Source organism: Protopterus annectens, chromosome 7.part0 (assembly GCF_019279795.1).
Source record: "Protopterus annectens isolate FY-2018-M chromosome 7.part0, PAN1.0, whole genome shotgun sequence".
NCBI classification, from domain to species: domain Eukaryota; kingdom Metazoa; phylum Chordata; order Ceratodontiformes; family Protopteridae; genus Protopterus; species Protopterus annectens.
Window position 1 is genome coordinate 859,475,523 of NC_056739.1, and position 27,936 is coordinate 859,503,458.

Consider the following 27,936-nt stretch of genomic DNA (forward strand, 5'->3'; position numbering starts at 1 on the left):
AATACAGAAAGATCAATGCAGCTTTGTAAAAGGCAGTTATACATTTGACATCATGTTAAATATAACACATCAGGAAGCAGAAAGGTTAGGGAAAGCCCTTACGGATGATCAAGCTGGATGCAGAAAAAGCCTATCTATGGCAAAAAGTACAGTTGTGTACACTTACCATAAATGTAGATGTTCGAGTGTATTCACTGTTGCAGTCATTACATTTGGGTAATCTGCTGACAGGTTGCCCTCAGTCGGCCTGATTAACAAAGTCTTGGGTCCTGTGTCGGTTGCTGTCCCTTCTTCCATGATGTCAGGTCGTCAGGGGTATAAAACATGCAGCCGACGCCATTACATCCGTTTTTCTCCCAGATGTCAGGTGCCCCCCTAATGGGGAGCAAATAAAACACAAAGGTATACCTCCAACTAAAAGCAAATACACCAAAAAGGCTTTTAAGCATAGTAAAGGAAAGTAGAGGTATAGTCAGAAAAAACTAGGGGGGGGGGTAACCAGGACTGCAACAGTGAATACACTCGAACATCTACATTTATGATAAGTGTACACAACTGTACTATGTTCTTCGTGTTTCACTGTTGCAGTCATTACATTTGGGTAGATTCCCAAAGCTATGGTTGGGAAGAGGAGTTTATACAGCATTAGGGGCAGATATAAGTCCCTGCAAGACAGCAGTGGCAAAACCAGCTCTGGATTTAGAGAAAATTGGTAAATGATAATGCTCGGTGAAAGTATTTACAGAACTCCAGGTAGCAGCTTCAAGGATATCCCTGGTAGGAACACCTCTGAGAAAGGCTGCAGAAGTAGATGCAGCCCTGGTGGAATGAGATCCGATCCCCTGGGGGATAGGTTTTCCATGATGCTTATAGCAGAAATGAATACAATGGCTTATCCATTTAGAAATGGTTTGTTTTGAAATAGCCTTCCCATCTGCGCCTGCAGCAAATGCTACCAGCAATTGTTCAGATTTTCTTCGAGATTTAGTCCTGTCCAAGTAGAATCTAAGTTGTCTGTGCACATCCAAGGAATGCAGAATCTGTTCCCCTTTGTTCTGTGGATTGGGAAAGAAGGTTGGCAAATGAATGGACTGATTAAGAGCCACACTGGAAACGACCTTGGGCATGAAGGATGGATTGGTCCTGAGAGATGCCCTGTCCGCATGAAAGATGATGAAAGGCTCCACTGCCATAAGGACCTGTAATTCAAACATCCTTCTACCTGAAGTGATTGCTAAAAGGAAGGCTGTTTTCCAAGAAAGAAATTTTAAGTCTCCAGTAACAGCTGGCTCGAAAGGAGATAAGAGTTTCTCCAAAACAAAGTTAAGGTTCCAAGGCAGGGGTAGGAGCTCTCCTGGGTGGTCTCAAGTTTTTTGCCCCTCTGAGATACTGCTTGAGCAGAGGATGAGAAAAGAGGGGTGGGCTCTGTGTTATAGTGAGCTGAAACAGCTGAGGCATGGATTTTAATGGAGGAAAAAGACAGGCCCTTGTGAAGCATCTCAGTTAAGTATTGCAAAATCTGAGGTAAATTGGGCGCTGCTGTGCTTATCCCTAAACATTAGTTCCAGGCACAGAATCTTTTCCATTTGTCATCATAAGATTTTCTAGTACCAGGTCTCTTCGCCTCTAAGATGACATCCATCACACGTTTGATGACGGATGATAAGGGTGAATTTAAGTGATTAGCCAGGCTGAAAGGTTCAATGTTGGAAGCTGAGGGTGCAGAATTTGGTTCTCCTGCTGAGACAGCAGGGAAGGGGTCTGAGGCAGGTGCCATGGAGATATTTGTGACACACTGCATAAGAGGGGGTACACCAGTGTTGGCACGGCCAGTCTGGAGCAATCAAAAACATCCTTGGTTTGTCCTGTTTGACTTTTAGTAGAACTTTGGAGAGCAGAGGCAGAGGGGGAAAGGCGTAGATGGATAGTTTTTTCCAGCTGAAGGACAGAGCATCCACTTTCCACGCTTGTTTGTGGAGAGTCCTTGTGCAAAACTTGTCCAACTGGTAGTTCTGGGTGGGAGGCAAACAGATCTATGTCTGGGCTCCCCCATTCGCTTGTCAACATGTTGAAAATCTGTGGTTCCAGTTTCCATTCGTGTGGCTCCATGAGGTTTCTGCTTAGTCTGTCTGCTAGTGTATTCAATTTTCCTGGCAGGAACTGAGCTTGTAGGTGCACTTGGTAGCTCAAGGATGTGTTCCATAATGCCATGGCTAGTCTGCAGAGGGGGTAGGAATGTGTACCCCCTGCTTGTTTACGTACCACATAACTGTGGTGTTGTCCATCTTTACCCTTAGTTGTCCTGGAAGAATGTAGTCCTTGAAGGCTGTCCGAACATTCTGTACAGCTAACATTTCTTTTTGATTGATATGTAGGTGCATTTGATTTTCCATTTGCCCTGAATGCACTTCCCTGCCAGGTGAGCCACCCCATGCATAGTCTGATGCATCTGTAGCTAGGGTTTGGGCGGCAGGGGGTAGTGTGAATGGTAGTCCCTTGTTTTGGTGGCAGGCCTCTGCCCACCATAGGAACTCCATGTGTATGCAAGGTATGATAGGAATCATTGTTTCCAGGCTGTGACGATGTTGACTCCATAGACTTTTTAGATACCATTATAGTTTCCTCATATGCAGTCTTGCATATGGAATTAGAAGAATGCAGGAGGCCATGAACCCCAAGGCCTGCAGTATTTGTCTTGCAGATAGTAGGGTTTTTTGTGGCCACCTGTTTGAAGTAGGTTTCAAATGAATTTGCTTCTCTGGCGTAAGGAAAGCCATCTGGGCAGTTGTATTCAAGCTTGCACCTAGGAATGTAATCCGTTGGCAGGGTACCAGTTGTGATTTCTTTTCGTTTATGGTGTACCCCAGACAAGTTAGAACCCTTTTTACAAACGCCAGATGATTTAAAAGTATGCCCTGGCTTTCTGCCTGAATTAGACAATTGTCCAGGTATGGATATATTTGAACATTTCTTTGCCTGCAAAATGCAATTACTGGAGCCAGGCACTTTGTGAATACCCTGGGCACAGTAGACAAGCCAAAGGGCAGTGCAGAGAATTGATAATGCAAGTAGCCTGCTTTGAAGTGTATGTATCTTCTGCAAGATTCCCTGATTGGGATGCGCAGGTATGCTTCTTTTAAATCTAGAGTTGCCAACCAGTCATCTTTGCCTAGCATAGGAAGTAACTGGTGAAGAGTCAGCCTCTTGAATTTTGGAATCTCCAGAAAGGTGTTTAGAATAGACAGGTCCAGGACTGGATGCCAAGATTTGTCTTTTCTGGGTACCAGAAAAAGCCTGGAATAGAAACCTCGTCCCTTTTCCTCTTCTGGTACCAGTTGAATAGCCCCCATGTTTAAGAGGGAAAGTACTTGTTTTTGAGCCTCTGGCCACCCGTTTGACGTTGGTAACGTGCGTAAATGAAATCTGTATCCCTGGAACACTATATTTAAAACCCATTTGTCCTGGGTTATGAGTTCCCAGTTCTTTGCATGAAGAGCAATCTTTCCTCCCAAAGGGGCAGTTAAAAGATAAGTGCCTGGAAATTTTAAAAGGAAGTCATTGAAACTGTTTACCATAGGGGGTGTCTTGTTATTTCCTGATTTGGAATTGGAGGCCCCCCCACTGCTTAGTTCTGAGAGTCTCCAGAGACTGAAACCTGGGGTTTTTGCGGTGTCTGGGTTTGGCTTGAGAAGATCTGGAAGGAGCAGGAAAGGACCATTTCTAAATAGGCCAGTGCCTACTAAACCTTGGAGGTTGCACTTGTAAAAAATCTTTAACAGTTTGCATAGATTTAACTTTATCTTCCATCTTAAGAACTTCTTCAGCCTTATTGCCAAACAGGCGGTCCTGACTTAAAGGAGCATCCAACAATTTAGCTTTAACATGATCAGGCAAAGATTGCTCCTTAAGCCAAGTATGCCTTCTAAGCACAGACCCAGTAACAGCAGCCCTGCAAGAGGCCTCTAAAGAATTAAAACCACATTGCAAAGTATGTTTTCCAACTTGTTCAGCAGAATGCATTAAATCCTGCAAATCTTTATTTTCCACACAGTCAGGAATCATCATTTTCTGTTTAAGCAGTCCAATAATATGCTGTTGATATTTTAACATATGAAATTGGCAGTTTAAAGCTTTGATTGCCAAGGTTGCAGAAGTATAAACTTTTTTACCCCATCTATCCAGCGCCCTGGAGTCTCTATCAGAAGGGGTAGGATTTTTAGGGCCCCTGAGAAATAGTCTCTGGATCTGCAACAAGATTTTTGAAAAGGAACTTGTGGGACTCAGGAACCCTGTAGTATCTGTCAGGTTTACTAGTAGCCAGAGGCAGGGAATCAGGGGCCAAACTGGAGTCCAAAAACACATCAACAATGTCTAGTACAGGATGTATAGCCAAAGGCCTATGCTGATGAAGGAGAAGGAAATCCCTAAGCCTCTTTTTTGAATCAGAAAATTCCTGGTTTTCCCAGTGAAAATGCTCCCTTAGAGTATGTAAAGTTTCCCCAAAAGAAAAATCCTCAAGAGGGTAAGCAGAGGGAATTGAATCCTCTGCATCAGAATCCTCATAAGTAGGTAAGGACAAATCCAGGTCATCAGAAGAGTCAGAAAAAAACAGAATCCTGATCAGAAGATTCATAATCAAGCTCAGCCCTAGGCCTCTTGGGGGGGGGGGGGGTTGGCTACCCCTGATTTGAGTTATTAGATCTTCAGCCATTTTTATCATTTGTTTTTTAGGCATAGGGGCATGAGCATGTGCCCTGAGCGTCGGTTTTTTAAACATGGATCGAGATTTAGGCTTTAGTAATGAAGGAGGCGTCAATTTAATATGCAAGTCCATAGGCCTGAATACACCCTCAGAAGCCGGTGCCTGCACAGCAGTTCCGGACACATCCAAGGTAGAGACATCCGCGGGTTCCATAGTTGAAGTATCTCGCAGCATACCGGACTCTGAATGGGTCTCAGTAGAGGCCTGCGAATCAGAAGTAGCGGGTATCAGGGGCAGCGAAAGCGCCTCACTGAGTACCGGTGAACTGGTGACTGGCTTAGGAGAAGCGTTCTGGGTAGTTTTTGACCTTGGCGGCCTGTCTCTCTCTTTATCTTTGCGTTTTTTTGGAATCCCGGTAGTCAGATGGCTAACCGACGACATTTCTGGATAATTACACCAAGAACCAAAATATTTAGAGGCAAAGATTTACAGACGACGGATAGTGCGCTGATTAAATAAAGCACAAAACCGACAGCAAGGTACATCGTGGTTAGGGTCTACGCAAAGAATACAGTAAGAATGAAAATCTTTATGAGGTATTTGCTTTCTACAAGTAATGCAATTATTAACTTTTGCTGACATCTGTAAGGAGCAAGAAAAAGTTTCCCCAACGGGGTACTTAGCTTTTAGTTGAAGACTTCGGTTCTGAAACTCGAAAACGAAAATTTCAAGAGTCGGCCGACCGGCACTTGTGAACTGCTTCTGCTTCGGGCACTGCACGGCAAGAAAGACAGATGTAATGATGTCGGCTGCATGTTTTATACCCCTGACAACCTGACGTCATGGAAGAAGGGACAGCAACCGATGTAGGACCCAAGACTTTGTTAATCAGGCCAACTGAGGGCAACCTGCAAGCAGATTACCCAAATGTAATGACTGCAACAGTGAAACATGAAGAACATCATCAATTCTTACCTTTAAGAGGAGGGAGAGTCCGTCCACAAACGAAGGATGACTTAGACGGGTAAGTTCTCCAGAATTTGGGAATCTGGGAAACAAAAATATGTTTTGCGTTCCTGCAAAGCCTTATCCTTATCCTGAAGGGATTTAAAGAGGTCAGCAACAGATATCCCAAAAATATTTCTGTTGTCTACAGGGTCATCCAAAAGCTTGGCTTTGACACCATCTGATAAAGCCTGAAGATGTAGGCAAGAACAATGCCTCATCAAAGAATCAAAGGCAGCATCCTTGGAAAAAGCATCAGCTGCATTGTATAGAGTGACGGGCAACCTGGGAAGTGCAGCCAAGCAGGGAAAGAACAGAAGCCTTTCCATCACAGTCGGGAAGGTCAAATACCACCTTAGTTACCCAGAAAAGAGGAGCAAAAACATACCTGGTCATGCAGGCATGTTAATTAATAGTTCTAAAAGTCAGGGTGGCAGTAGTATACACCATCTTACCCAACCTTTCCATGGCTTGACTGTCCTTATCTGAAGGAAGGAGCTAAGTAGATAACAGTTTAGAAGGTTTATCAGAGGAAACTGAAACTGCTAAAGGATAAGCGGAAGGGCATTTATATAAAAAATTTGCAATCCTCAGTCACCTCATAGAACTGGTCAGGTTTCTTGGGGGCTGAAGGCTGAGAATCAGAAGCTACAGAGGCAGCAGTAAAGCTGTACAAAAGGGCTGCTAAAACGAGAGGGACAGCAGGTGGCTTGGGAGACTCCATTTGTACAAGCTAATACTTCTTTTGGATGTCAGAGCCCTAGGAACAATCCCACTTAAAACATTCCATCATACGAGCAATAATATCCCAATGGATAACTCTTCTAAGGGGGAATTTCAGACTCCATGACTCCTCTTCCTCCGAACCATAGTCTGGATGGGAAGAAATGTGAGGAAGAGTAAGCAATGGATGTCTCCCCAGAATCCAAATCCTCATCCAAGGAATCCAATTCCCTAGGTCTCTTAACAGGGGTGGAAGACCAGGGAAGGGCACGGACTGACACCCCTTGAGGCTTCAGGACCATCAAAGCACTGAATAGACCCCAAGTAAAATCCTACCATTCATGCTGGGGATCTTTAGCAACAGAGAAAAGATATTTAGTTTTCTACTTTTTCTTGAGCAGGACATCTGGCCTAAGAACACTCGAAGATACAGACCTTTGACAAGATTCAATAATGGCAGTTAAGTGCCTCCTTTCTCACTAAAATCTGAGGAATCTTCTGTCTTGCTTTCACTAGCTCCTAGAAAGACATCTAGCGGAGGATGGATGGCAATCAGATCAGGCCGAACCTTTTTTGCCTTCTTCTTGGCAGATGGCTGCCCTTAAGGATGAGAAGATGCCACCTTAGCACCTTGAGTCAACAGCTTAAGTTGTTGGTTTTCAAGATATATGGATAAGGAGGATAAATGACTGCACAGGGTTTTAGGCACAAAACACTTGACAGACAGGGCACTGCATATGGTTGTGAGAAGCACCCAAGCAAGAAAGACACTGGTCATGATGGCTTTTATAGGGAATCTGCCTACCATGCTGACATTTTCCCTTCCTGGATGACAAGAACAGCAACACCAGACAAAGACCTAAAAAGATGAAAAGAAACCCCAACAGGGCACTTAACTGAAAGTGGCTTGGTAACCAGCACAAGCAGAAGTACAATCAGGCTGACATTTGATAATGGTGTTTGTACTGGTGGCAAAGAAGCTCCAAGTGTTTACATTCTTAAATCTCCTTTATCCCATATGCCCTGAGCAGCGAGCATACGTGTGACATACGGCACCTATAAGATCTAAAGGCTTTGGTATACAGACTGGATGTTGGGCTATCTTTCGCAGGTGATCCCTTGTGTAAAGAATACTGTAATAGTAATACAGACGAACATATTTACAATATTTACATGTAGTTTACTGGAACTATATCAGCTGAAAACACATATGCCAGTATAGTTAACAAGCAACTTTCAGAAATTATATTTTAGTCATAATCCAAATCTTCTACATAAAAAATATCCTCTTCCTCAGAAGAGTCCCCTTTCCTTTTTGAATAGGAGAAACTCGTACTGGTTAACAAAACCAGTCATCCTAAAAAAGCTGGGTAATAGGTTTTTCAGAAGGAACTTTCCTAGGAGAGGGTTTTGTTTTCTGCTGCTTTTTCCGTGTGACATTTGCCTGAGGCATCTGAGCTAAGGGATGGACTTCTACTCCACACAATCTCTTCAATGACAAGAATTTGCTGCACATCACTTTCACCTTCTTGAATGATGAGAATTTGGTGTACACCCCTTCAACCTCTTAAGGGTATAATTAGGCATATTCAGTGTACACAAATGAAGATATTTTTAAGTATCTCTTGGAAACTTCAACAGTCGAAAAGCACAGAATGTTTAGAACTGTGAAACAAGATATTTATAGTTTAGATGTATACAAATAATGCTTGTATGAAATGAATAGACCTCTAAAAATTGCTTTTTCTAAGTATAAATTATGACAGCTGAAAATAATGTATCCCCTTCCTGTGTGTCTTTGAGGGTTGAGTACATATTTAAAAATTACAGGTGGTGGTTGAGGCAGCAACATTAGGTCTGAGAACAAAAAAATGAAAATTTCTCTTACACCCCTGCACCCTCAGAAATTACTCTTACCTCAAGGGACTAGTCACTGGATGGCTGATGGGCAAAGTAGTAGGACAGCTGGTGGTAATGGATGTGCATTTTTCCTGGTCATAACAGCCTCCACAAAGAGGCAATGTTGGGGGGCCTGGGTAAAGCCAACAGAATGTCCAGAGGCTGCCACATTAAGATCTGTTTGTCTATAACCTAGAAGAGGAGGTCCAGTCTGATTAATCTGCTTCTTTAGACACCTTATCCCGATGTTCCTTTTTTAGCTGGAGAGTCCATTTCTTATGGAGTGGATGACATAGGTGCATGCATCAACAGTGACAACCACTTGTTCTGCAGGTAATGGTTGTGGGTCTTAAGGAGGCTTCTTACTTTGTTGGGAGCACATCTTGATGGATTTGACAAGATGCATGTCATGGTTCCACTCCCACACACAACAAATAAGACTGGGAGTCCTAGTACGGCATTTGTCTACCACAGTCAGCACTTAATCTTTTTAGAGACAGACACAGGAGTAACAACCCATAAAATCTACAGAAAAAAAAGAAGAAAGAATCCCAAACAGACATATGAGTAAGAACCCATAAAATCTACAGAAAAAAAAGAAAGAAAGAATCCCAAACTGGGTTCTTATCTTCCTGAGCTTTAGAGTGTGTAACCAATTCAACACCAAAGTTTTTGCGACATTGACAGATGTTTGCATATACAAATGCAGAAAGAAAGTTAGACAACACCTTTGCAAAGAAAGACAAAGATTTCAAGAATACAGCATCTTTGATCTAATAAGGAATATGCACACACATACACACTTTGATCCTTGGAATTACAAGACTGTTGTAAGAACATGAGGGATGGTGTACCTTGGATGTAGTCAATATATTGTTGGGGAATGTCAAGGCAACACCACCTCGCTGTCAGCCTAAGTATGCTTTAAAAACAATGAGTTTCACCATCTGCTGTTACAACATAGAAATAAGAGTTTTTCATAGCCGTGAGGTTCACAATTATTGTGACAGGTACATCACATTAAGGACATCTTGTAAGGAAAACAGTACCAGAATCTAAAAAAAAAAAAAATGATGGGGACAAAACAACTAATCTCATCAGTGTATTTGGCCCAACCAATGGTTAAGATTGCAAAGCACAAATTCAAGCTATAGGAAAGCAAAATCTACAAATTTTCTCTGGGTTAAACATGCAAAGTTTTAATACATTTGTCAACTTATTTGCATGCCTGTACAACAAACTGGCAGTAAAACTCTAGGCATAACAACAAGGTGGGGGATAAAAGTAAGAAAAGAATCCATTTGAGAGGAGAAAACTCTGTCCTAGTATTTCACAAATAATCATTTTCTTTTTCTTTTCTTTTGTTGGGGTGGGGGATTCAGTTTTCTATTCACGTTTATCAAGAAACAACTTACCATTCTTCAGTATTTCTCTGCAATAGTAGCTTGCGTCACAATATGTCCTTCCTCCTTCAGGTATGTACAATTTCTTTGTATCATCTGTCCTGCATGAGTCAGGCGGGCTGAGCAGAGCCATTGTAATTACTTGAAGTAGTTCATTTATAACTGCAGTTGTAAAGAAAGGCCCAGTTGTCAGTCCATTTGCAGGAAAAAAGAAGTGTTTCAAGTGATGAGCAAGATCATTTAAGTCTGGAGCACTGTCCTTGTCTTTACAGCCATATATTAGTTCACCGTTCTTCAAACAGGAAAAGGAGAAGAGAAAAAAAAATTGAATCACTGAAATTTCTGGAACTTTTTTTTAAATATTAAACAATTTGTAGTCCAAAACAAATAAAGAAAAGCTATGTATTTACCAAAATGCTGGATTCTTTTCATCCAAGTCTGATTACACAGTGGGATAACCAATCCACTCCACAAACCCAATATGACCATTATTAGCTAAAGCTTTAGTGCCTGGAGCTCTTGCAAAATTTCCCATAATCCCCTTCGAGCTTCCCCTTAGATAGAGTTTGCTGCCTAGTTACCACCTATACCAGAAGAACATCAATGAAATTCTGAGAAACAACTGAAAGATAACAATTTTGTCTGGGGGAAAGAGGGAAGAATATCTTACTAGATGGACTTAGATTAAAAGAATAGTACAGTTGTGTACACTTACCATAAATGTAGATGTTCGAGTGTATTCACTGTTGCAGTCATTACATTTGGGTAATCTGCTGGCAGGTTGCCCTCAGTCAGCCTGATTAACAAAGTCTTGGGTCCTGCATCGGTTGCTATCTCTTCTTCCACGACGTCAGGTCGTCAGGGGTACAAAACATGCGGCTGACGCCATTACATCAGTTTTTCTTGCCAGAGATGTCAGGTGCCCCCCAAATGGGGAGCAAAAAAAAAAATAAAAAAAATTATATATATATATGTATGTATATATATATATATATATATATATATATATATATATGGGTTCCCTACTATTTACCGAAACGCCGATTCGCCGACACATAAATCACCGACACCAAACGACCGACAACAAAAAGTACCGACAACGCAAAACACCGAACACCATAACACCGACACACTACACGTAAACAACACAGTACACTACAGGACATATCCACTAGCCCTAACCCAAACCCTAACCCTAAGGTCCGACACTACCGCACACTCTCCCTACCTGCACCCTAACCCTAACTCACTTACCCACCCCTAATCCCAAGCTCCGACACTACCGCACACTCTCCCTACCTGCACCCTAACCCTAACTCACTTACCCACCCCTAACCCCAAGCTCCGACACTACGCACACTCTCCCTACCTGCACCCTAACCCTAACTCACTTACCCACCCCTAACCCCAAGCTCCGACACTACCGCACACTCTCCCTACCTGCACCCTAACCCTAACTCACTTACCCACCCCTAACCCCAAGCTCCGACACTACCACACACTCTCCCTACCTGCACCCTAACCCTAACTCACTTACCCACCCCTAACCCCAAGCTCCGACACTACCGCACACTCTCCCTACCTGCACCCTAACCCTAACTCACTTACCCACCCCTAACCCCAAGCTCCGACACTACGCACACTCTCCCTACCTGCACCCTAACCCTAACTCACTTACCCACCCCTAACCCCAAGCTCCGACACTACCGCACACTCACCTATCACACACCCTAACCCTACATCCCTCACTATTGCACACTTACCTGTCCGCTCCCTACTCCTAAATCCCTCACTATCGCATACTTACCAGGTCGGCTTACACATTCCCTTGTCGGTCTTCCGGCTGTCGGGATTCCAGCGTGTCGGTCAACTGCGTTGTCGGTCCTTTCGCGTTCCTCTTCCGCGTGTCGGCGAATCGGTAAATAGTAGGGGACCCATATAGATATATATATATATATATATATATATATATATATATATATATATATATATATATATATAATTTAGAACACAAAAAATATACCTCCAAACAAAAGCAAATACACCAAATGCTTTTAAGCATAGTAAAAGAAAGTAGAGGTATAGTAAAAGAATAACAGGGGGCTGGAGGGTGGGTAACCAGGACTACAACAGTGAATACACTCGAACATCTACATTTATGGTAAGTGTACACAACTGTACTATGTTCTTTGTGTTTCACTGTTGCAGTCACTACATTTGGGTAGATTCCCAAAGCTATGGTTGGGAGGATGGATTTATACAGAATTAGGAGCAGCTATAAGACCCTGCAGGACAGCAGTGGCAAAGCCAGCTCTGGATTTAGAGAAGAGAGGTAAATGGTAATGTGTGGTGAACGTATGAACTGAGCTCCATGGTAGAAGCTTCTAGAATGTCTCTGGTAGGAACCCCTCTGAGAAAGGCTGCAGAAGTAGATGCAGCCCTGGTGGAATGAGATCTGATCCCCTTGGGGATAGGTTTACCATGGTCCATATAGCAGAAACAAATAAAACGGCTTATCCATTTGGAAATAGTCTGCTTTGAAATAACCTTTCCCTCTGCCCCTGCAGCAAATGCCACCAATAGTTGTTCAGATTTTCTTAGAGATTTTGTCCTAAGTAGAATCTAAGTTGTATGTGTACATCCAATGAATGCAGACTCCACTCACTCACCTTTGTTCTGTGGATTGGGAAAGAAAGTTGGCAGATGAATGGTCTGATTAAGAGCCACACTGGCTACCACCTTAGGCATGAAAGATGGATTGGTCCTGAGAGCCACCCTGTCCAGATGAAAAATAATGAAAGGCTCCACTGCCATAAGAGCCTGTAATTTTGAAATCATTCTAGTTGAAGTGACTGCTAAAAGGAAAGCTGTTTTCCAGGAGAGAAATTTTAAGTGTGCAGTAGCAGCTGGCTCAAAAGGAGGTACAGTGAGTTTTTCCAAAACAAAATTGAGGTCCCATGCAGGTGTTGGTGCTCTCCTGAGAGGTCTTAAATTTTTGGCCCCTCTGAGGTACTGCTTTAGCAAAGGATGAGAAAAGAGGGGAGGCTCTGCGTTGTAATGAGCTGAAATGGCAGAGGGATGGATTTTTATGGAGGAAAAAGATAGGTCCTTGTGAAACATCTCAGTTAAATATTGCATAATCTGAGGAATATTGGGCATTGCTGTGCTTATTCCTTGTGCTTGGTTCCAGGCACAGAATCTTTTCCATTTGTCAGCATAAGATTTTCTGGTACTAGGCCTTCTAGCCTCCAAAATTACATCCATCACAGGTTTGCTGAGAGATGTAAATGGTGAAATTAGTTGATTAGCCATGCTGCCAGATTCAGAGTTTGGAGCGGAGTGTGCAGAATTTGATAGTTCTACTGAGACAGTAGGTAAGGTGTCTGAGGCAGGTACCATGGAGGAATGTGCGACATATTGCGTAGGAGCGGGTAACAGTGTTGGCAAGGCCAGTCTGGCACAATCAGAATCATTTTTGGTTTTTCCTGTCTGACTTTTAGTAAGACCTTGGAGAGCAGAGGCAGAGGAGGAAAGGCATAGACTGAAAGTTTTTTTTTCCAGCTGAAGGATAGAGCATCCACTTTCCAAGCTTTTTTGTGATGAATTATTGTGCAGAATTTGTCCAACTGATAGTTTTGGGGTGAGGAAAAAAGATCTATGTCTGGACTCCCCCACTTGCGTGTCAACATGCTGAAGATTTGTGGATCCAGTTTCCATTCGTGTGGGTCCATAAGATTCTGCTTAGTTCATCTGCCAGAGTATTTTGCTTTCCTGGCAGGAATTGAGCTTGTAGATGTAGTTGATAAGTCAAGGCCATGTTCCACAATGCCATGGCTAGTCTGCAAAGGGGGTAGGAATGGGTACCCCCCTGCTTGTTTATGTGCCATATGACTGTGGTGTTGTCTGTCTTTATTAGTAGTTGCCCTGGATGAAGATAGTCCTTGAAGGCTGTCAGAGCATTCTGCACAGTTAGCACCTCTTTCTGGTTGATATGCAGGTGTATTTGATTTGGGCTCCACTGGCCCTGAATGCATCTCCTTGCCAGATGCGCCCTCCAAGCATAATCTGATGCACCTGTAGTCAAGGTTTGGGCGGCAGGGGGTGGAATGATTGACAGTCCCTTGTTTTGGTGGCAGGCCTCTGCCCACCATAGGAACTCTAGCTGCAGGCAAGGAATGATAGGAATCATTGTTTCCAGGCTGTGACAATGTTAACTCCATGAGCTTTTTAGGTACCACTGAAGTTTCCTCATATGCAGTCTTGCATATGGAAATATTAGAATGCAGGAGGCCATGAACCCCAAGGCCTGCAGAATTTGTCTTGCAGATAAGCTGGGTTTTTGTGGCCACCTGTTTGAAGTAAGTAATCAATTGAATTTGCTTTTCTGGCGTAAGGCAAGTCATCTGGGCAGTTGTATTCAAGCTTGCACCCAGGAATGTAATTATTTGAGAGGGTACCAGTTGTGATTTCTTTTCGTTTATGGTGTACCCTAGACAAGTTAGAAGTATTTTACAAACGCCAGATGTTTTAGAAGGGTGTCCTTGTTTTCTGCCTGAATTAGACAATCGTCCAGGTATGGATAAATGTGAATATTTATTTACCTGCAAAATGCAATTACTGGTGCCAGGCACTTTGTGAAGACCCTGGGTGCAGTAGATAAGCCAAAGGGCAGTGCAGAGAAATGGTAATGCAAATAGCCTGCTTTGAAGCAGAGGTATCTTCTGCAAGATTCCCTGATTGGGATATGCAGGTAAGCCTCTTTTAAGTCTAGAGTTACCAACCACGCATCCTTGCCTAGCATAGGTAGTAACTGTTGTAGAGTCAGCATCTTGAATTTTGGAATGTCCAGAAATGTGTTTAGAATGGATAAGTCCAGAATTGGACGCCATGATTTGTCTTTTCTGGGTACCAGGAAAAGTCTTGAATAAAAACCTTGTCCCTTTTCCTTTTCTGGAAATGGCTGAATAGCCCCCATATTCATGAGGGACATAACATGTTTCTGGGCCTCTGCCCACTGATTTGGAGGCAGATCTGGCCATCCGTTTGGAATTGGCAACGTGTGGAAATGAAATCTGTATCCCTGGGATACTATATTTAAAATCCATTTGTTCTGGGTAATCAGGTGCCAGCTTTGTGCATGAAAACGCCAGTTTTCCCCCCAAAGGGGTGGCCAAAAGATAAGTGCTTGATGATTGCAGTGGAAAGTCATTGAGACTGTTTACCGTACGAAGGTGCCTTGTTACTTCCAGATTTGGAGGTGGAGGCACCCCATTGCTTTGTTCTAGAAGTTCCATATGACTGAAACCTGGAGCGTTTGGAATGTCTGGGTTTGATCTGAGCGGCTCTGGTGGGTACTGATTTAGTAGGCCAGTGTCTACTGAACCTGGGTGGCTGCACTTGTAGGAAATCTTTTACAGTTTGCATAGATTTAGCTTTATCTTCCATCTTTTTCAAAACTTCTTCTGCCTTATTACCAAATAGACTGCCCTGTTGTAAAAGGAGTATCTAACAATTTTGCTTTAACATGGTCAGGCAGATTTTGCTCCTTGAGCCAAGCATGCCTTCTGATCACAGATCCAGTTACAGCAGCCCTGCAAGAGGCCTCCAAGGAATCAAAACCACATTGCAAAGTATGGTTTCCAACTTGTTCAGCTGAAAGCAATAAATCCTGCAACTCTATTTTCCACACAGTCAGAAATCAACATAATTTTCTGTTTAAGTAAGCCAATGACATGCTGTTTATATTTAAGCAAACAAAATTGACAGTTTAAAGCTCTGATTGCCAAGGTTGCAGACGTGTAAACTTTCTTACCCCATCTATCCAGCGCCCTGGAATCTCTATCAGAAGGGGTAGGATTTTTAGCAGTAGAAGCCTTAACACCCTTGGGACCCTGAGAAATGGTTTCAGGGTCAGCAGTAGGGTTTTTAAAGAGGAATTTGTGGGAGTCAGGAACCCTGTAATATTGGTCTGGCTTACTAGGAGCTGGAGGTAGGGAATCAGGCACCATACTGGATTCTGAGAAAACATCCATCAACAATGTCTAGAACAGGAGGTATAGACAAAGGCCTATGCTGAGGAAGAAGGAGGAAATCCCTAAGTCTCTTTTTAGATTCAGAAAAAATCCTGACTCTCCCAGTGAAAGTGTTCCCTTAAGGTATGCAAAGTTTCTCCAAAAGAAAAATCCTCAGGAAGAGAAGCAGAAGGGATGGAATCTTCTGCATCAGAGTCCTCATAAGTGGGAATAGATAATTCTTGATCAGAAGAGGAATCAGAAGAAATAGAAACCTGATCTGAAGATTCATAGTCAGTGCCTTGCCTAGGCCTCTTACCTGGAGGGGGATGGGTACCCCTGATCAAGGTAATTAAATCCTCGGCCATTTTGATCATTTGTTTTTTTAGGCATTGGGGCCTGTACACATGGCCCAAGCATCGTTTTTTTAGACATAGAAGTAGCTTTTGGCCTTAGTTTTGAAGATGGCGTCTGTTTAATATACAAATCTTTAGGCCTGAAAACACCCTCAGAAGCTGGTGCCTGCTCAGCAGCTCCAGACCCATCTAAGGTAGAGAGACATCCGCGGGTTCAATACTTAAAGTATCTTGCGGCATACCGGACTCCAAATGGGCCTCAGTAGAGGCCTGCGAATCAAAAGTAGCGGGTATCAGGGGCTGTGAAAGTGCCTCACTGAGTACCGGCAAACCAGCGACTGGCTTAGGAGAAGCTTTGTCGTCAGTTTTGGACCTTGACGGTCTCTGTCTTTTTCTTTGCGTTTTTTAGGTATTCCGGTAGTCAGATTGCTAACCGACGACATTTCTGGATAGTTAAATCTTGAGCAAAAATACTTAGAAGCAAAAATATACAGACGTTTAATAGTGCATTGATTACATTTAGCACAAAACCGACAGCAAGGCACGTTGTGGTCAGGGCCTAGGCAAGGAATACAGTACAAATGAAAATCCTTATGAGGTATTTGTATCCCACAAGTAATACAATTAACTTTTACTGACATCAGTAAGGAGCAAGAAAAAAAGTTTCCCCAATGGGGTACTTAGCTTTTAGTTTAAGACTTCGGTTCTGAAACTCAAACGAAAATTTCAGGAGTCGTCCGACAGGCACTTGCGAACTGCTTCTGCTTCGGGCACCGCGCGGCAAGAAAGACTAATGTAATGGCATCGGCTGCATGTTTTATACCCCTGACAACCTAACGTCATGGAAGAAGGGACAGCAACCAACGCAGGACCCAAGACTTTGTTAATCAGACCGACTGAGGGCAACCTGCCAGCAGATTACCCAAATGTAATGACTGCAACAGAGAAACACGAAGAACATCCAGTGCTATGGTACATATATAGCTTCTATATTCTATTTCAACAGCCCCTCAGATCTGATAGTGTGGTGACAGAATCCCAGGCTACCTCAGATCTTGGGTGGAATAATGATAGGATACATATGATAACTGCACATAACTGAAGCTCCAAATGCAGCTCCGATTCTAGTAATGATGTCCAATTTGTAAGGCTTACAAAAGGTGTGTAAAACCTCTCTGGTGGTGCAGAGAGATAAAGCCCTGCCTATGGTCCAGCCAATCCAAGTTTGATTAGCGGTTTGGGACATTCTTTTCTTGGGGGGAGTGGAGGGTAGTCCAGACAGCATTCCCAGATAATGATCCCTGGTTTAGGGTGGGGACTTTGAACTGAGCTTGTTTGGATGATATGTCAGCACTTCCCCACTGCCAGCCTGCCTTCATGAATAATCAGGGGTGGGGGTGGGGGTATCAATCTTATACCCCCGCCCAAAAAAATATGGTACTGTCTCAGAATCTTCCACAACACTAAGATGTCCTTTTCTGGTTTCTTCAGTGAAAGATTAGTAGTATTCTGTTTTATTCACTGTCTTTTCAAACTGTTGCTAGCATAATTATTAGCTTGACTAAAAGCTGCAAGAATAATATGAAATATAAAGGGTTAATTTAGAAATAGTGTAAAATGCTGAAAAATAGAAAGTAGTATATGTGCTGGCAAACATATAATAGCTTAAATAGATTCTGGCATCCATGCAAATTGAGAAACAAAAGTCTGTAAAAATAACTACATAGATGGCAGCTGCAAGGACATCCATGAAGTAAAGCTGAAACATTAAGCAAGAAACACAGATAAGTGCAGGAACACTGCGTTTCAGATAACTGAGTTTCCTTGGACCACTGAGTGTAAAGAAAGGACAAATCATAAATTAGAAGAACAAAGACAAAAAGAACTGTTTTACATCAGATTCTGGAAAAATATCAGCATATGTGTTGCGTGTTTGTAGAACCAAATGTTAAACATAACAGAAATGTTGTACTAACTAAAGCAGTTTGCCTCAGTGTATTTACCGTGTATTTATTGTACTTAGTACAATCCAGTATTTAAAAGTAGCTGTTTATACTAAGAGTTAATATACTGTAATGTGCTTGCATGCAAATGTAAATAACAAGAAGTAACCAACAGAAGGCAGTACAGAATTCCTCAATGGCGAGCCACAGTTCACGGACTGCATGGTTTCTCCTTGTCACAACTACAACTACTTTTTCATTTTATTCAGTTACTACGTCCAGTTGCAAAGCAAACGTTTGCCTCCTCCTTCTGCACAGTATCCAGTAGCAGAACAGTGCATCTCTGCAAGTTTCACAGGTCCTGTACATTTTCACAGCTAAATCTGCCAGCAGTGTTGACCAACTTTTGGGAAAATCAACAAGGGACTTTCCACGCTTTCTCAATGGAAGACTATCACCTCCCACACAGAAACTGGTAATTCTTTTCTTTGTTTCTCACTCTACAGCATGGGTGCTATTAAGCAAAAAAGTGTTAAATGTAAAACTACTTTTCAGGTAGACAGTAATGACAGTCCAGCACAGGTATGGCTAGGTTTTAAAAATTGGTATAAACAACACAACAGTGCATGCAGTACCTTATTGGGTAATGTTAATGTCAATGCTTTGTGTAAATGAATTATTACCTATGACTGGTACTTGTCTAATGTCAAAACTTATAAGTACAGACCAGGGTGTGTGTTTTGTGACAATGATGGTAAAGCTGTCTACAGTGCCACAAGCAGGTTCTTACACAGGTTACATCCAGGGATACATCCCCTAACATACAGCCCTTGTGTTCCCCTCTGTATCCAAATCCAAATACACTCACAGGTTCTCCTGTATGTACTGTTGAAACCCTTTTAAAGGATATTACTAAGTTTAAAGACAAGCTCTTACAAGACCCAGACATTAATTTGGTAGCACCTTTTGTTATTTATTGTTCACAATGGAATTCAGCTTTATCATCAGACTCTAAACAAACAGTTTAAAAAATTTCAAAGAAATACTCAGACTAAATGTAATATTCTCTGTCAGTCTATGGCAAGTTTGGAAGGTCAGTTACAAGCCCTTGAACGTAAACATAACACTCTCCAAGATTGGGAAACAAGGTTTAACTTGCTTACACAGAAATTACAAGCAGAGCAAAATAAAACTACATTTTCACACCATGCAACTTGAACTTCAACAGTGCAAACATCAAATACAAACACTACAAAGACAGGCAGACGAAGGGCAAGCTAAAAATGAACAGTATAAACAAATGCAGTATAATCTAGACAGACGCACAGAACAGCTCAGGACACTAAATCAAGAACTAACACTCTTACAAAGCCGTCTTAAAAAATTAAAAACTGCACCAGGGAAAACTCAGGCAGCCCATAAATATTATAGGGGCAGCTACACCAGCTGATTTGTATCAACAATCAAAAGTTTTACAGACCCTGCCAAAATAGAATGACAAAAAGGGTATATTTTACAACATGTTAGCTTTTGAAGAATTGGTTAATTACACGGCAGGTTCAAATGCATAAAATGATTCTTTGACCAAATGTTTCTGGACATTTACTCCTACGTGTTTTAAAACATTTATTCAGTTAAAAAACTATCCTCTTAACACTCAGCTGCAATGTATGGCAGCAGTGCTACAGGCATACACACAGGGCCAACTGTTGAATACTCGGTTGTTAGATCACTTCAATATTGTCATTTCAGACAAAATGCTTAAACAGGCAAACCACTTTCAGTTAGCGTATCAGGTAGTATTTAATAAATCTAATAAGAATATAAAAAAATCAGGACACTCAAAAACAGCTTATTTACTGCTTCTTAAAACAAGTGAAGCAGGGGACATTAAGTGCATCTATCAAGAAACTTCAAAGAATTTGCATAATTTAGTGCAAAAATTAATAAAAGAAAAAACAATATGTAATAACGGCAGTCTTTTTTCCCACCATGTCTTTGCAGTAAATGATGACATGGAACCTTTTAAAGTCATAGAAGTTCGTTCAAAAGGGAGGGGTAGAAGCCGTTGGATAGACCAAGGACAACAAAGACAGTAAAGAGTAGCTTCCGCACTCCCGGCACCAAAGGGCGCCGAGGAACAGGGGGAAGATAAAAAGGTTTTCCAGTGTTTTTGCTGTAAGCAAACTGGTCATTTTAAAAAAGATTGTCCATATTACAGAAAACGGAGGGAAGCTCAGGAAAGAAAGGGTAAGTTTATTAAACAAGTTACAGATGAAAACACAGGAAAGCAACAAGTGAAGGTGCAAAGGCCCTATAACGACACCACAAGGGGATACATGTCCGGTAGACTGTCCAGAAGATTTTCAGGCCCAAACACCTGTTGATCCACAATATGCAGAAGGTTTAAAAGCAGTTTAAGTACGAAGATGACAGTGAAGGGGATGACAATAAGGGTGAAGAGCAAGTAGTACAGTTACAGTTATGTGCAGTCGAAAAAGCGTCAGATACAGATGACTGGGAAAACATACAATAGATGTGTGCCCCCCCCCCCCAAGAAGTTTCTTTTCTGACATATTTTACAAAGGGACGGAATGGAAGGCCCCTAACTGATATTTGGGTAGAGGGAACACTGTGGAAAAATGTATTATTGGATACGGAAGCAGCTGTTTCAGTTACTAGCCAACCACTCCCACCAGATCCTAAAAAAAGAACATGCATTTCAGGTTTTAATGGTGCTGGCTGTATAGCAGTCAGTAGCAAAAATGTGTCCATATAGTTTACACAAAATGATTCAGGCATACAGGGATCTTTTTTGATGCACCCTTCATGTGCATCGACCATTATAGGTATTGGTATGATGAACAAAACTGGATTGGTCATAGATGTACCAAATGGCATAATATGGAAGGGTGCAAAAGAATTTACATGTTGTGCCATACAAATAGAGGAGACGCTGAAAAAACTGCAAGGGGCGGTGCATGCAGACGCGCAAAACGCATGGCAGTCCTTGCAGGCACAGTTTCCGCTATTGTGATCAAAAGGACCGACAGACTGGAAAACTAAAAATTCCAGTAGGAATAGGAAATGAACAGGATTTTATACTGCCTTTCCAAAAGTGATATCCAATACCAAAAGAAGCAGAAGAAGAAGACATGCAAAAGTGCACAGCAGATTGGGAAACAGCAGGTATAATAGCAAAAGGTGAAAGTCCAACAAACTCACCCATCTGGCCAGTTAAGAAAAAAAATGGTAGCTACAGATTAGTCATAGATTTGAGAAAAGTAAATCAATACACTATCCCTAGGGCACATGTAATCCCAGGAGTTCCTGAACTAGCAGCTAATATAAAACCACAAAGCCAGTGGTTCACAGTCATTGACTTGGCAAATGGATTTTTTGCCGTACCACTGAGGAAAAGGGATTGGCCCAAATTTGACTTTACTTTTAACAATCAGCAGTATCTCATGACATGTTTACCGCAAGGTTTTCAAAATAGTCCAGTAATTTTTCACCAAACAGTAGGTAAAATTCTAAGTGGGTTAAAAGAAGACGGATCAGTGCTTCATTACATAGATGACATACTGGTACAGTCTGAAACAGTAGAGCAGCATTTAAAAAAACTAAGGGAAGTGTTTAAAACACTGCAGGAAGCAGGATTCAAGGTAAAAAGTAAAAAAAAAAATACAGCTTACTTCACAACTTCAAAGTTACCGTTTGCCTTACAAGCGGCAGCGGGGAAAAAACATACTATCAGTAGTATTATTACAGGAATGGCCACACGGGGGCAAAAAAAAAAAAATCACAAAAAACTGAGACCAGTTACCATTTGTAGTCGAAAGATGACACCGGTAGAAAAGGGTTACCGCCCCTGTATTCAGCAAATATTGGCTATATATTGGGGAATCAAACAGACACAGTATCTAACAGTCTTTTCATCCATAATAGTGCAAACACCGCATCATGCAGTGCAAGTACTAGTAGACAGTTTAGAAATGAACAAAATCACTGATGGTTTTAGTCAAGCAGTAATCGCTAGATGGATGACTACTTTCAGTACAAAAAAGATAATCATTCAGGCAGAAGAAAAATACAATTTGTCCAGCTTGCTGGGATATGAGTGAAAGCAGCATAACTGCATTTACAATCTAATAAAGCCAGAAAAATCGCCCATATCACCAGACTACAATAATTTTCTACCCTCTGTCTTTGTGAACGGAACCAGGTACCGGGAAAATGGACGGTATGTGATGAAATTTGCTGTACTACCAAAAAAAGAAAGTTTAGGAGTTCCAAAATTGGTGCAGCTCCCGGGTCACATCTCCGCTCAAAGGGCTGAATTAGAAGTTGTACTATATGTACTACAGCATTACAATCCTGTCAATATTTACTCTGACAGTGCATATGTGGTAAATTCATTACGTTTACATATGACAGTTTGGGCTCGTAGAGGTTTTGTAGACAGCGCAGGAAAACCACTTAAAAACGCAAAAGTATGGAAAATCATACGGCAAAAAAATGTACAAGGACATTTTAGTATTTTAAAGTAAAAGCCCACCAAAAAACAACATCAGAAGTGTTCAAATTAAATGCAAAAGCAGATTCCTTAGCCAAACAGGCAACAAAGACAGGATGGCAGTTATATCCTGATTTAAAATCAGCCGAAGCAATACAGTACATTAGTGTAGTTAATAAGGATTGGAATATTACTGAGAATCCAGTCCGAATTCAGAAGCAACAAAATTTAGAGGAAAAAAACAGTAAATGTATAGTTAAAGGAGTTCCACCTAAATAATTATGGGTTTAGCTCACCACAAAAGAATTAAAACTACCTTATGTGCCATATCAACTAGCAAAACAGCTAGTAAAATATAATCAAGTGCTAGGGCATGTAGGTAATAAAAAGTTATGGCCAGTGGTCAAGAAAAAATATTGGAATCCAGGTTTAAAAAAGCTGTGTAAAATAGTTTTAAAAGAGTGCTTAATCTGTTTACAGTTTAATGCCAAAAGTAAAAAGCCTCAGTTACACAGGGTCATGCCAGCGGATGGACCATGGTATGCGGTTCAAATAGATTATGCAGGACCATTACTACCGGCAAAAGGAGGGTATTGCTACTTGTTAGTAGTGGTGAATGTTTTTTTCAAAATGGGTATAAGCAATTCCTACCAAAAAGACAACTGCTGAAGCAACTGCAGAAGCTATATGGAAAAACATTTTTTTGCCATTGGGGATGGCCACGAGTTATCGAGTCTGATAACGGTCCACAAATTGTCAGTCAGCTAATCAAACAGATGTGCAATTTGTTAGGAATACAGCAAAGATTTCATGTACCCTACCATCCACAGTCCAAAGGAATAGTTGAGAGAATGAACAGAACCATTAAAGAAAGACTAAAAAAGGCATGTTTCGAAAAGGGACGGGATTGGATGCAACATTTGCCAGGAATTTTGTTAGGGGTAAGGGCTACCCCAAACAGCAAGACAGGGATTTCACCATTTGAAATCATGACGGGTAGGAAAATGCCCACACAACTACCTTTTGATCCAGAGATTGGACATAACAGACCTTTGTTAAAGGTAGCACAACATCAAAAATGGTTAAGATACATTACAGATGTATCTTAACCATGCTTCGCAAGGGAGCAAGCGTTCCATTTATGGAAAAAGGTCTCCATAATGCCACAGGAACAGCACCTTCCCTCTGGAACAAAGGTATTAATTAAAACGTTTCAGACTGATGGTTCATGGGATAGCAACTGGCAAGGACCTTTTAAAGTAACGGAACAAATAGGGCCTTTAGTTTATAAGGTCAAACAAAGCAAGAAAAAAGTACAGTTTTGTACCTACCATAAATGTAGATGTTCGAGTGTATACACTGCTGCAGTCATTACACTTGGGTTATCCTGCCATCAGGCGGTTTCCCAGTCGGCCTGCGTTCCAAAGTCTTTGTCCGGCGTTGGTTGCTGTCACCTCCTCCCTGACGTCAGTGTGACAGGGGTATACAAGATGCAGCCGACGCCATTTTCTTCAGTTTTTCTTGCCCCAGATGTCAGGTGCCTCTAAATAGGTAGGCAATTCCAATTGCTAATAAAACATACATAAGAAAAGCAAAAAACAACTTACAGCTACCAGCAAATACTCCCCATAGGTAGAAAGGGTAGAAGACATAGGTACGTACCAGCCAGTAAGAGGGGAAGGAGGGAGGGTAACCTGGACTGCAGCAGTGTATACACTCGAACATCTACATTTATGGTAGGTACAAAACTGTACTATGTTCATCGTGTTACACTGCTGCAGTCATTACACTTGGGTAGAATCCCAAAGCTGAGGTAGGCTGGCTGGTTCTATAAGGCATTAGAGGTGGCTATAAGGCCCTGCAGCACTGCAGTGGCGAAGCCAGATCTGGATTTAGAGTATAGCGGCAGATGGTAATGCTTGGTGAAGGTATGCACAGAACTCCAAGTTGCTGCTTCCAAAATATCCTTGGTAGGTACTCCCCTGAGGTAGGCAGTTGAAGTGGCTATTGCCCTGGTTGACTGAGATCTAATGCTGCTAGGTACAGGTTTTCCATGGTATGTGTAGCAGAAACGTATACAATGTCCTATCCATTTTGAGATGGTCTATTTTGAAATGGCTTTTCCCTGTGCTCCTGCAGCATATGCTACCAATAATTGCTCAGATTTTCTGAAAGCTTTGGTTTTGTCCAAGTAGAAGCGTAACTGCCTGTGAATGTCCAAAGAGTGCAGTAGTCTCTCCCCTTTATTCTGTGGCTTAGGATAAAAAGTTGGCAGGTGAATAGTTTGGTTTAGAGCCACAATGGCTACCACCTTTGGCATAAACGTAGAGTTAGTTCTTAAAGACACCCTGTCCTTGTGGAAAATGAGGAAAGGTTCCACTGCCATTAGAGCCTGTAATTCTGAAACTCTTCGTGCTGATGTTATTGCCAGGAGCAGAGTAGTTTTCCAAGAGATATATTTTAATTCTGCTGTGTTAGCTGGCTCAAAGGGAGGTAAAGTTAGTTTTTCCAAAACAAAGTTGAGGACCCAAGTTGGAGTAGGTGCTCTACGGGGCAGTCTTATGTTTTTAGCCCCTCTGAGGTACTGTTTTAACAGAGGATTAGAGAAAATTGGTGGATCCGTGTTGTAATGAGCAGAGATGGCAGAGACGTGGATCTTGATGGATGAGAAGGAGAGGCCTTTGTCCAGCATCTCAGTTAAGTATTGTAGTATCTGAGGAATGTTTGGGACAAGAGGGTCAAGGCTGTGAGCTTAGTTCCAGGCACAGAATCTCTTCCGTTTATCTGAATAGGCTTTCCTGGTACTAGGCCTTCTGGCCTCCAGAATGACATCCATAACAGCCTTGGAGAGAGGCATTGCTTGCTTGACTAAGGAATCTTCCATGCAGCTAGGTTTAAGGTCTTTAGCTGGCTGTGTAGTATTTGATTGTTGTGCTGAGTCAGCAGATGTGGGATTTGAGGCAAAATCCAGGGTGGTTCTTGTGCTAAGCTCCTTAAGATTGAGTACCAGTGCTGGCGTGGCCAGTCTGGTGCAATCAGGATCGTCTTTGGCTCTTCTTGCCTGGCTTTTATGAGTACCTTTGGCAGGAGAGGTAGTGGTGGGAAAGCGTATACTTGTAGGTTCTCCTAGCTGAATGAGAGGGCATCCACTTTCCATGCTTATGGATGGTAACTCCTTGTTCAGAATTTTTGTAGCTGGCAGTTTATTGGGGATGCAAACAGATCTATGTCTGGGCGCCACCATTTCTGTTATCAATCCATGATGTTTCTGCTTAAGTCGTCTGCCAGTGTGTTTTCCTCTCCTGGAAGGAATTGTGCCTGCAGATGAACTTGAAGGTTTACAGCTGTGTTCCACAAGGTCATAGCTTGTCTGCATAGGGGGTAGGAGTGAGTGCCCCCTTGCTTATGTACCACATAACCTGTGGTGCTGTCTGTCTTTAGCAGTAGTTGTCCTGGATGCAGCAGTTCCTTGAAAGCTATAAGGGCATTATGTACAGCTAGCATCTCTTTTTGATTGATATGAAGATGCCTTTGTTCTGTGGGCCACGTGCCCCGAATACATCTGCCTGCCATGTGTGCTCCCCAGGCATAATCCGATGCATCTGTTGTCAGTGTTTGCCTGGCTATGGGTTGTGTAAAAGGCTGTCCCTTGTTGAGGTGACAAGCTTGAGCCCACCACTGAAATTCCTGTTGAAGGCAAGGGATTAGTGGTATAACTGTTTCCAAACTTTGACAGTGTTGAGACCATACATTCTTTAGGTACCATTGTAGTTTCTTCATATGCAGTCTGACATATGGAATTAGTAGTATGCAGGATGCCATGTAACCCAAGGCCTGCAGAATTTTTCTTGCAGGGAGTTGGGTCTTTGTTGCCATCAACTGAAAGTATTGAGTCAGTTGTTCTTGCTTGTCCGGCGTGAGATAAGCCATCTGGGCCGTTGTGTTCAAGCTGGCATCCAGGAATATAATCTCTTGTGAGGGCACTAGTTTTGATTTCTTTTCGTTTACTGTGTACCCCAGGCAACTTAATAACGTTTTTACAAATGCCAGATGTTTTAGAAGAATGCCCTTGCTCTCTGCTTGAATCAAGCAGCTGTCCAGGTACGGATAAATTTGAATTCCTTTCTGTCTGCAAAATGCAATTACTGGTGCCAGGTACTTTGTGAAGACCCTGGGCGCAGTAGATAAGCCAAAGGGCAGTGCAGAGAATTGGTAGTGCATTGAACCAGCTATGAATCTGAGGTATCTTCTGCAGTTTTGTCTGATAGAGACATGCAGGTATACCTCCTTGAGGTCCAAAGTCACGAGCCAAGCTTTTTCTTGCCCAGCATGAGAAGAAGCTGCTGTAGTGTCAACATTTTGAATTTCGGAACATCCAGGTAAGTGTTTAGAGATGAAAGATCCAGAATGGGCCTCCAGGCTTTGTCCTTTCTGGGTACCAGAAAGAGTTTTGAGTAAAATCCTTGTCCTTGCTCCTGTGATGGTACCTGTTGAATAGCTCTCGTATCCATGAGTGCTGTAATTTGTTTTTGAGCCTCTGCCCATTGATTTGGTGGCAGATTTCGCATTCCTTTTAACCTTGGCAGAGTATGAAAGTGGAACCTGTAACCTTGAAATACAATGTTGAGAACCCATTTGTCTTTGGTGATCATTTGCCAATTGTGGTAGAAGAGTGCTAGTTTTCCTCCCAAGGGGGCTGCCAAGAGGGATTTGTTTGGCAGCTGTAGTGGGAAGTCATTGGAGCTGCTTTTTATATGATTGGGGCCTGCCTTCCCCTCCTTTCTGGCCTGATGGCAACCCATTGTCGAGGCCTGTAAGGACCTTGTGTTTGACCTCTACCTCTTGGACGTCTGTATCTTCCCCTTTGAGGTCTGTCTGTAATTGGAAAGGACCAATTCTTAGTTGGCCAGTTTCTGCTAAATCTAGAAGGCTGGACCTGTAAGAAATCTTTCACCGTTTGCATAGATTTTGCCTTATCCTCCATTTTCTTTAATACCTCTTCTGCCTTAACTCCAAATAACACATCCTGCTGCAAAGGTGCATCCAATAATTTTGCTTTAACATGATCTGGTAACATATGTTCTTTTAACCAAGCATGTCTTCTAATGACAGAGCCTGTAACTGCTGCTCTGCAGGAGGCCTCTAGAGAATCAAAACCACATTGCAAAGTATGCTTTCCCACTTGTTCAGCTGCATGCAATAAATCCTGCATTTCTTTAAAATTAGGAGGATCTGATTCTGGAAGCATTTTTTTGTTTTAACTGAGACAGTAAAAATTGCTGATATTTTAGCATGTGAAACTGGCAATTTAAGGCTCTCATTGCTAAAGTTGCAGACATACATACTTTCTTTCCCCATCTGTCTAATGCTCTTGAATC

General features: G+C 42.1%; 1 protein-coding gene across 1 annotated transcript in view; it reads right to left on the minus strand.

Annotated features, from left to right (window-relative positions):
• IPPK (inositol-pentakisphosphate 2-kinase) overlaps positions 1-27,936 on the minus strand; it is an 828,159-nt gene that overhangs the window by 410,960 nt on the left and 389,263 nt on the right. Inside the window, exon 9 of the mRNA XM_044077413.1 lies at positions 9,745-10,024. Coding sequence (XP_043933348.1) covers positions 9,745-10,024 — 280 coding nt within the window. The remainder of the gene's footprint in view (positions 1-9,744; positions 10,025-27,936) is intronic.